Source organism: Chaetura pelagica, unplaced genomic scaffold (genome assembly GCF_000747805.2).
Source record: "Chaetura pelagica isolate M959 unplaced genomic scaffold, ChaPel_1.0 scaffold159, whole genome shotgun sequence".
Taxonomy (NCBI): domain Eukaryota; kingdom Metazoa; phylum Chordata; class Aves; order Apodiformes; family Apodidae; genus Chaetura; species Chaetura pelagica.
This window is the reverse complement of record NW_009954555.1, coordinates 138,003-147,823: the sequence shown is the minus strand read 5'-3', so window position 1 is coordinate 147,823 and position 9,821 is coordinate 138,003. Positions and strand designations below refer to the sequence as shown.

Below are 9,821 nucleotides of genomic sequence, written 5' to 3'. Positions count from 1 at the left end.
GGGCTGACATCCCTGCTGTGCCCCCCCAGCCGGGCCGGACACCGGGGGAGGACCCAGGGACGGGGTGGGTTGGGCTCCCCTGGGGGTCACTGCGCTCTGAGCAGCGGTGTCGCTGCCTTGTGGTGGCATCAGCCGCCTCACCTGGGTGTCCCTGCCCGACTCACCTCAGCTGGCAGCTGGAGCTGGGCACTGGGGCTTCTCCTGGCACAGGAAGCCCAGCAGCCGCCTTCAGGCTGGCCGTCCAGGTGATCAAACCCTCCGGGAGGAAGGTGTGAAGTTCACCCTGACTCGGCTGGGAACATGTAGTGCCTCAGCATCCCGGTCTCAGATGGGTACAGGGGTGTCTGAGGGCAACCCAGCCCCTGGGCTGGAGGGAAAGGGGTTGGATCCATGAGTGTTGTGCTGAGGAGCCTTGGAAAACAGCCTCTCCCAGAGCTGCTGGAACCTGAGACACCCCCAGGGGCTGTGCTGGGAGGGAGATCAGGAGGGCAGGGGTCTGTCCCCTCACCCCATGCTTGGGCTGTTGGCAATTGGGTCAGATGGGATCAGGTGGAGGGGCAGAGTCTTCTCAGGGGTGTCCAGGGACAGGACAAGGGACAGTGGGCACAAACTGGAGCACAGGAGGTTTAACCTGAATATAAGGAAATACTTCTTGACTCTGAGAGTGACAGAGCCCTGGGACAGGCTGCCCAGGGAGGTTGTGGAGTTTCCATCCCTAGAGACATTCCAAACTGACCTGGACATGTTCCTGTGGGATTTGCTCTAGGGGATCCTGCTCTAGCAGGGGGGTTGGACTAGAGGATCTCCAGAGGTTCCAGCCAACTCCCACCATTCTGGAATCCTGTGACAGGTCTGCAGGGGCATTGGCACATGTCCTGGGCTTCTGGGGTGGGGTCTGGGCAGGGAGAGCACGTGCCAGGAGTAAAATCTTATCTCAGCCCCAAGGAATGTCGCTGCAGGACTTTTCCCATCCCTCTGGGATCTGCAGGGAGGTGACAGCTTGCCTGTCCTCCCTCCCCAACCCCCTTTTTCCTGCTGGAAAAGATGGGATTGTTCAGCCTGGAGAAGAGAAGGCTCCAGGGAGACCTTAGAGCAGCTTCAGTGCCTGAAGGGGCTCCAGGAAAGCTGGGGAGGGACTTTGGGAGTGATGGGATGAGGGGAATAGATTGAAACTGGAAGAGGGAGATTTAGGTTGGACATGAGGAAGAAATTCTTTGCTGTGAGGGTGGTGAGAGCCTGGCCCAGGGTGCCCAGGGAAGCTGTGGCTGCCCCATCCCTGGCAGTGTTGAAGGGCAGGTTGGATGGGGCTTGGAGCGACCTGGGCTGGTGGGAGGTGTCCCTGCCCATGCAGGGGGTTAGATCTAGATGATCTTCAAGGTCACTTCCACCCAAACCATTCCATAATTCCATGATTCCTCCTGTTCTGCCTCAGGCACCCTGACAAAAACAAGGACCCAGGAGCAGAGGACAAATTCATCCAGATCAGCAAGGCCTACGAGGTAACACACTCTTCTTCCTAAATTCCTGCTTTCACTGGAAGTCAAGTGACCTTATTTTTCCAGCCTGGATGACACCAGCTTGTCCTCAGCCACAAGTATTTTGCTCTAGTTTTGCTCTTTTCACCCTAAAAAGCCTCAAAAGGAATGGGGGGGGAGGTGGGTTGCCTGAGCCCCATGCAACTGGGTGGGTGATAGAAGCAGCATTAATCACCACAGGGTGATTAGTTACTTCTAATTATTCTTTCCAGAAGTTGCTCTTTCCACATGGCTCCTCCTCTCAAAATCAGCTGCCCCAGTTTGCAGCAGCTGACCCAAAACTTCCCTAAAGGAGCTGAAATCAAGCAAATCCTCATCTCCCAGCTGGAAAAACACAGTCTCCCTGTGGGGATCTGGCTGCTGGGTAAAAAATTTGGAGCTGGGAAAACCCTGGATGCTCCAAAGCTGCTCTAGGAATTGATGTTCAGGCTGAGTAAGCTTGGAAGCAACGTGATAGTTCCCTTTCCCAGAGGATTTACCCCTCCCAACACCCTGATAGTTCCCTTTCCCAGAGGATTTATCCCTCCCAACATGCTGATAGTTCCCTTTCCCAGAGGATTTACCCCTCCCAACACCCTGATAGTTCCCTTTTCCAGAGGATTTACCCCTCCCAACACCCTGATAGTTCCCTTTTCCAGAGGATTTACCCCTCCCAACACCCTGATAGTTCCCTTTTCCAGAGGATTTACCCCTCCCAACACGCTGATAGTTCCCTTTTCCAGAGGATTTACCCCTCCCAACACGCTGATAGTTCCCTTTCCCAGAGGATTTATCCCTCCCAACATGTGTTATCCCAACTATCCCTTTGTGTTCCCCCCTATCCCATCCCTGTGCAGCTGCACTTAATTCCTCAGGGATTCTCCTCAGGGCACTTCCCCTCCACAGCTTCAGGCAGTGATTCCTCTCTCATCCCTCTCCCAGATTCTCTCCAATGAGGAAAAAAGGGCCAACTTTGACCGTTATGGAGCTGCTGGGGAAGCTCAAGGCTACTCCCAGCACCGCCAGTTCCACCACTTCCATGAAGGCTTCTACTTTGATGAGTCCTTCTTCCACTTCCCTTTCAATTCCGAGAGGCGGGACACGTCCGACGAGAAGTATTTGCTCCACTATTCCCACTACATCCAGGAAATTGTGCCAGACAGTTTCAGGAAGCCTTATCTGATTAAAATCACCTCGGACTGGTGTTTCAGCTGCATCCACATCGAGCCAGTGTGGAAGGAAGTGGCTCAGGAGTTGGAGGTGCTGGGTAAGGATGGGATCGTTCAGCCTGGAGAAGGGAAGGATCCAGGGAGACCTTAGAGCACCTTCCAGTGTCTGAAGGGGCTCCAGGAAAGCTGGGTTTGGGCAGGGAGAGCACATGCCAGAAATGTGGCTGCAGGACTTTTCCCATCCTTTTGGGATCTACAGGGAGGGTGACAGCTTGCCTGGCCCACCCCCAACACCCAACTCCTTTTTTCCTGCTGGAAAAGATGGGATTGTTCAGCCTGGAGAAGAGAAGGCTCCAGGGAGACCTTGGAGCAGCTTCCAGTGCCTGAAGGGGCTCCAGGAAAGCTGGGGAGGGACTTTGGGAGTGGTGGGATGAGGGGGAATGGATTAAAACTGGAAGAGGGAGATTTAGGTTGGACATGAGGAGGGAATTCTGTGCTGTGAGGGTGGTGAGAGCCTGGCCCAGGTTGCCCAGGGAAGCTGTGGCTGCCCCATCCCTGGCAGTGTTGAAGGGCAGGTTGGATGGGGCTTGGAGCAGCCTGGGCTGGTGGGAGGTGTCCCTGCCCATGCAGGGGGGTTGGATGATCTTTAAACTCCCTTCCAACCCAAACTATTCCATGAAGCTCAGCAAGGGAACAACTCTGCAGCCTCCAGTATTTCCCCCAAGGTGTTTTGGGGTGCTGGGGTGTCTCCCCTGAGCCCTCTCTCCTCCCTGCAGGCGTGGGGATCGGGGTGGTGCACGCAGGCTACGAGAGGCGCCTGGCCCATCACCTGGGGGCTCACAGCACCCCCTCCCTGCTGGGGCTCATCAATGGGAAAATCACCTTCTTCCACAACGCTGTCCTTCGGGAAAACCTGCGGCAGTTTGTGGAGAACCTTCTGCCAGGGAATCTCGTGGAGAAGGTAGGATCAGAGCGTCAGGTGCTGCTGCTGGTGGCCGGGCCGGGTACTGCTCCCTCCTCAGAGCTTTTGTGGCTCATCTCATTCAGCCCTTGAGCTGAGCTGATGGAGCTGATGAAACAAGGCCTTTGGAGATGTAATGACCCTGGAGTTGGGGGAAACCATCACCCAGCAGCTCCAGAATTATTCCCCTTCCACAAGGTGCCACTACACCTTGACACCAGCTCTGTGCTGGCTGCTCTCCCTGCTCTAACACCCTAGGGCTGCCAGCACTACAGGAAACCTGCCCCTGGGTTAGGAACCTGTCATCATCATGCCCTGCCTGCTGCTGGATTTCACTTCCCTTCTCCTTTCTTGAACCTTCACTTAAGAACCTTCACTTCAGGCCCACTCACTAATTTCAGTCTAAAACTCACTGACACAGAGACCCCCTGTTGTTTGTTTTCCTCCAGTTTTCATTCTGACCTTTGAAACTGGAGCTGGCAGCTTTGAGTCCTTTCAAAGTCAGAGGGAAAACCTCCTGCCAGATAAAAAAAAAAATCCTGCCTTTGGGGCCTCTCTGGGTTGTTTTGGCAGAGCCCTTGCTGGGCCACCCCTACCTGCCTGTCCTCTCCCTGGAGCCTTGCTCACCTCACCTGGTTTTCCCTTGGGGTCTTCAGTGAGGACAGAAGACCTTCTTGTTCCCTTCCAACAGCCCCTTTGACTTGCTGTCCTCCAGGTATTTGTGTTCTCACCCCAAAAGCAGGGGCTCCTGGCCCTTGCCAGGGCTCAAGCAGCCATTCTGCTTCCTGCAGGGGGTTCCTCACAGAGTTCAGTCTGTTCCCCTCCCCAGGGGCTCCTCAAGAGGCTGTCAACTCCCTTTTAGCTCCTTTAGGTCAAAGAGGTCAAAGAGATAGTGAAGCTGAGCCAGGGCAGGTGAGATGGGGCTCCCAGAAGCCTGATAAGCCCTGACTTCCACTGTAGATAAAGCAAATGGCCCCAGTGAACAGTGATGAGAAGGAAAATGACCTCAACGTTGGCTTGAAACATCTGCAGAGGGTGCAGTAACTAGAGGGGCTGGTGGGGGTTGAGCCTGATGGTTTCAGCTCATCTGCATCAGAGAAGCCCAGCTCAGGCACAGCTGTTGGAGGAGAAACCCACAGGCTGCTCTCTAATGCCCAGACAGCTTTTCCAGGCTCTGTTGTCCACTCAAGACATCTCATCCTGCAGAACAACACGTGTCTAATGGCTCTGAGGTTCAACTGCCTGTGCTGCTTCTGTTCACAGGTCACAGATAAAAACTACATCCAGTTCCTCTCCAACTGGAAGAAGGAAAACAAGCCCCACGTCCTTCTGTTTGACCACATGCCAGTTGTGCCACTGTTATACAAGGTAAGGAGATTCTATCCCTGTGTTGTTGACTGAGGAACTCAGCTGTTCCAGCTGAAAAGGTGGTATCATGGAATCATAATGGAATCATGGAATGGTTTGGGTTGGATTGACCTTAGAGATCATCTAGTTCCAACCCCCTGCATGGGCAGGGACACCTCCCACCAGCCCAGGCTGCTCCAAGCCCCATCCTGCATCTGCTGTGAAGTCCTGCATCTGGGGGGGCAACAAACCCATGGAGCAGCACAGGCTGGGGGCTGTCCTGCTGGAGAGCAGCTCTGGGGAGAAGGACCTCAGGGTCCTGGTGGACAACTGGCTGCCTACCAGCCAGCAGTGTGGCCTTGTGGCCAAGAAGGCCAATGGCCTCCAGGGCTGCATTAAGAAGAGTGTGGCTGAAGGAGGTTCTCCTGCTCCTCTACTCTGCCCTCTGGAGAACTGGGTCCAGTTCTGAGCTCCCCAGTTCGTGAGGACAAGGAACTACTGAAATGAGCCCAGCACAGGGCACTGAGATGCTGAGGGGCTGGAGCATCTGCCTGTGAGGAAAGGCTGGGAGAGCTGGGGCTGCTCAGCTGGGGAGGAGGAGCCTGAGGGGGGATCTGATCAGTGCGGGTCGATATCTACAGGGGGTGGCAGGAAGATGGGGCCAGGCACTTCTCAGGGGTGCCCAGTGACAGGAGAAGGGGCACTGGGGAGAGAACATGTTTGCTGCCTCCTGTCAGCCCACACTGGTGCTCCCTCCCCCCAGCTGACTGCCTTTGCCTACCGGGACTACCTGTCCTTTGGTTACGTCTACGTGGGACTCCGCGGCACCGAGGAGCTGTCCCGGCAGTACAACATCAACGTCTACACCCCCACCATGATGGTCTTCAAGGAGCACATCGACAGGCCTGCTGACGTGGTGCAGGTATTGCAGAACCTCTCTGGGAGCTTCTGTGGCCATGTTGAGGGTTTTCTGACTGAGCTCGTGCTGAGGGGTTGGTCAGCAACATGTTCCAGGGTAACCAGCGTTTGTGCCCAGCAGAAACCAGGGCTTCAGCAGAGGCAGAGAGGGACTGTTAGGAGGGAGGGAGCTCAGTAGGCTTCAGCTGTGGCATCTGACCATTTGAGAAGGTTGGCTGTGTGTATCTTCTTGATCTCAGGGCCTCAAAATATCTCAGATGATTTCACCGAGGACTGTGTTGGCTGGAAACCTTCCCCAGGCTCCAGACAAGAATGTCACAGCAGCTCTGCTCTCCTCATCCTGCTTAGTTCTCTGCTTTCTTTTTCTTCACCAGGCACGAGACATGAAGAAGCAGCTCATTGATGACTTCCTTTCCCAGAATAAGTTCCTCATGGTGGCCAGGCTCACCAACCAGAGGCTGTTCCAGGAGCTGTGTCCTGTGAAGAAGTCACACCGCCAGCGCAAGTAAGGCTCCATGGGTGACACATCCCCATGTTTTGTTCCCTGAGGCTCTGGGGCTGCTCCTAAAGCCACCCTGTTTGGTTCTGAGGGAGAAGGGAAACATTGGATCACACTGAGTACCCACATTGTTTGATGAGCTTCTGGCTCTTGCGGATCATCCTGGAAACATTGGATCACACTGAGTACCCACATTGAGCTTCTGGCTCTTGCGGATCATCCTAGCTTGTGGAAAGGGATGGTTTGTTTCCTTTCATGCCCAGAATGGCTCCTTATCCCCCATCTCGTTGTGTTGCCTAGGCACTGTGTGGTCTTGCTTACTGGAGAAGGTGACAAGTTTGCTGAGGCCTACGAGGCATTTTTGAGCTTTGCTGTGGCCAACACCAAAGACACCCTGAAGTTTGTGCACATCTACAGCGACCGGCAGCCGGAGTTTGCAGACACCTTGTTGATGGACGAGGAGAAGTATCGGGGAAGATCAGCTGTGAGGGTTTCCCTTTGGCTTTTCTGTCCCCCTTCTTCCTGTCACCTGTCATCCTAACTGGCACCACTTTCTCTAGGGTGCTGTGCCTTGAGCTGACCCCAAATTCTAGGCAGTGATATGAAGCATAATGTCTAGTACAAAGAACCTCTCTGACATCTTGCCCAGGTGGTCATCTTGGAGAGACGCAACGATGCCGGGAAGGTCGCCTATAAAACCTTGGAGGAGGCCTGGCAAGGCAGCAATGAGGACAACTTCATCCTCCTGGATCTCGTGGACCAGCTGAGGACAGACCCTGGCCTGCTCTCTGCAGAGACTGTCCTGGCAGACCTGAATGATGAGCTGGCTCCTGTAAGTGCACGGCCCTTCCAGCTGCCCAGCAGCTGCCTTAGGTTTTTGGGACATGATGGTTGCTCGTGAGCATTAGGTGTATTTTAAAAGACCAAGACAAGATTCTCAAAGGGTTTCTCACTCATGGAAGGAAGCTCATGGCATGTTCCAAAACTGTTCTGTTTCAGGGGTGGGAGTCCTACCAGGGCACTGAAGAGGGGGTTTCTCATTTGCTTTTGTTTATTTTCAAACAGATGTTCCTTATCCGATGGCTCTACTCCACCCTGGATTATATCTCAGACTGCTGGGACAGTTTGTTTCACAGCAACTGGTATGGCTTGGGTGTTAACTGGTCTGGGTAGGGAGCAGGATTTGCTGTCACCTTGTTCAGATGCATGGCAGAACCAGGTTCTTATTACCAGGAACCCAAAACACATCCTAGCACACTGGTGCCTGGATTCCCTGGAGGTTTAGCTGACAAATGCTGACACAGAGGTGTTAGCTTCTGCCTCCAGTACCTTGAGGCTGAGGGTGGACACTGAGTTCCTGAAAACAAGGATCAGTTGTTTTTCAGCACTTCCTTCTTGTCTTTATTTTCAAATTGGTTTTGTTCCCTTCCTTTTGGTGGGAGCAGGACAGTGCTCAAAGTCTCCATCACCTTTAAGACCCCAGAAAAGGAGCTGAGTTTCTGGGGAACCTTCACTGGTGTTCCCTGAGGTGGAGAGGAACTGAAATTTGAGTGGGAACTGCACAACTCAGGGATCTGATTGGTGTTTGCAAATGTCCCCTCAGGCGAGAAATGATGCCACTGCTGTCCCTGCTCTTCTCTGCCCTCTTCATTCTCTTTGGCACTGTTATTGTCCAGGCTTTCAGGTGAGTGCCAGGACCTCCAAAAAGATCTTATGGCCCAACCAATGCAGCTCAGGCCAATCTGGCACCTTAATCACACACAAAATAATCTTCTCTTGCAGTGATTCGAGTGACACAAGGGACTCTCCTCCTTCTGAGAAAGAAGAAACTGCCACAAAGACTGAGAAGAATGACACCAGCTTCAGCAAAGAGAGTAACAGGTTCCTCCTCCAGTTTCTCCAGAAATGTCTTCTGCTGAGTGAACTCTGCTGCTCAGGGAGCATCTGTGCAGTGAGAGCACAGAGAGAAGTGTCTGAGCTGGGCACAGCCAGAACAGGGGTGCACAAACTTCATAATGAAGTGATTCCCACTGTCTGTCCCAGACAAAATCCTCAGGGAAAGGTTAGAAGGTCTGAGTAGCTGAGGAAGAGCCAAGTCTGGCTGTTCCACTGATTAACCTGCCTTTAGCTCCAGGGCAGAGGGACAGTTTGGTGTGAGGGAATGAGCTCAAGGTTTCTCCATCTTCAGCTGCTCCTGTTCCCTCCATCCCCTCTCACTCTGTCACTGTTTTTGTTGCAGCAGGATTCCCAAGAAGGGCTTTGTTGAGGTGACTGAGCTCACAGACATCAACTACAACAGTAACCTGGTGCGCCTGAGGCCAGGTCACATGAATGTGGTCTTGATCCTGTCCAACTCCACCAAAACTGCCCTCCTCCAGAAGTTTGCCCTGGAAGTCTACACCTTCACAGGGTAGGCAGGGGCCCTCTCCTGGGTTTCTGTTACTGGTTTCACAACTTGGGTAATGCTGCTGTGGTGACAAGTTAGGAGTAGTGTTGGCTCAACTCCCAGGAGGGGACACTTCTGGTGAGCCTCTACACTCATTAGTGGCAACCAGTGGCCTTTCCTAACCCTGCTTGATGAAGGTCTGGCACTGTGGCCACTTTGGCTGGACCCACATTCCAGCAGAGAGCACAGCAGCACTGCACATGAGGTCCTTGTCACCTGTGCTGAACTGGGAGCTGTGGTGACACAGCACCGTGCCTGCCCTCGTCTGCAAACGCGTCCCTGTCCAGTAGGAGTCGGTCCTGACTTAGGAGATCTGCTAACCCTGTTTCTCTGCTCTTCCCCCAGGAGCAGCTCTCTCCATTTCTCCTTCCTCAGCCTGGACAAGCACCGAGGATGGCTGGAGTACCTGTTGGAGTTTGCCCAGGATGCAGCCCCCATCCCAAACCAGTACGACAAGCATTTCCTGGAGCGCGACTACACGGGCTACGTCCTGGCCCTGAACGGCCACAAGAAATACTTCTGCCTCTTCAAGCCCCACAGAGCAGGGGACGAGGGGGGGACCCTGGGATCGGGTGAGGATTATGATTCCTCACTACACACAGAAGCCAGAGGGAAATCCTCCTGCAGCCCAGGATCTAGATCCATTAAAAACAAATTACACAAATTGTCCTTCTGGATGGAGCGGCTCCTGGAGGGCTCCTTACAGAGGTTCTATATCCCTTCGTGGCCCGCGCTAGACTGAGGGATTTTAAAGAGATTCTAACAGACAAACTTTTTATGAAGATGACAAGGGCCAGCTCTTTCCAGGAACACACACACACAAGTGTGACAAATGGACCTTAGGTTTTAGATGAACTCTCCTCGGGCCAGCGACTAGAAAATATCTCCCCGTGTCCGGAGCCCGGGAGCGCAACCGAGCGTGCCGGAATTCCCTCCACCAACTCCTTCCTGCATTTGGACACCCTAC

General features: G+C 53.8%; 2 protein-coding genes across 2 annotated transcripts in view; one reads left to right on the top strand and one right to left on the bottom strand.

Moving 5' to 3' along the window:
• The window catches only part of CASP9 (caspase 9, apoptosis-related cysteine peptidase), a 7,454-nt gene extending 6,710 nt beyond the window's left edge, over positions 1-744 (bottom strand). Inside the window, exons 1-2 of the mRNA XM_010005223.1 lie at positions 737-744; positions 165-201 (exon numbers count right to left, since the gene is read on the bottom strand). Coding sequence (XP_010003525.1) covers positions 165-201; positions 737-744 — 45 coding nt within the window. The remainder of the gene's footprint in view (positions 1-164; positions 202-736) is intronic.
• Positions 743-9,596, top strand: DNAJC16 (DnaJ (Hsp40) homolog, subfamily C, member 16). Its single transcript, XM_010005222.1, has 14 exons — positions 743-750; positions 1,433-1,499; positions 2,457-2,781; positions 3,460-3,644; positions 4,908-5,012; positions 5,755-5,913; positions 6,284-6,414; positions 6,709-6,892; positions 7,058-7,240; positions 7,474-7,550; positions 8,012-8,092; positions 8,191-8,289; positions 8,648-8,818; positions 9,200-9,596. The coding sequence occupies exons 1-14, from the start codon at positions 743-745 to the stop codon at positions 9,594-9,596; spliced, it is 2,172 nt and encodes a 723-aa protein (XP_010003524.1).
• Positions 9,597-9,821: the final 225 nt, after the last annotated feature.

Bases quoted from the DNA above. Each gene is read 5' to 3' on its own strand.
- DNAJC16 (XM_010005222.1), top strand. The intron at 1,500-2,456 runs GTAACACACTCT...TCCCTCTCCCAG, and splicing joins AGATCAGCAAGGCCTACGAG to ATTCTCTCCAATGAGGAAAA. The intron at 5,914-6,283 runs GTATTGCAGAAC...TTTCTTCACCAG, and splicing joins GGCCTGCTGACGTGGTGCAG to GCACGAGACATGAAGAAGCA.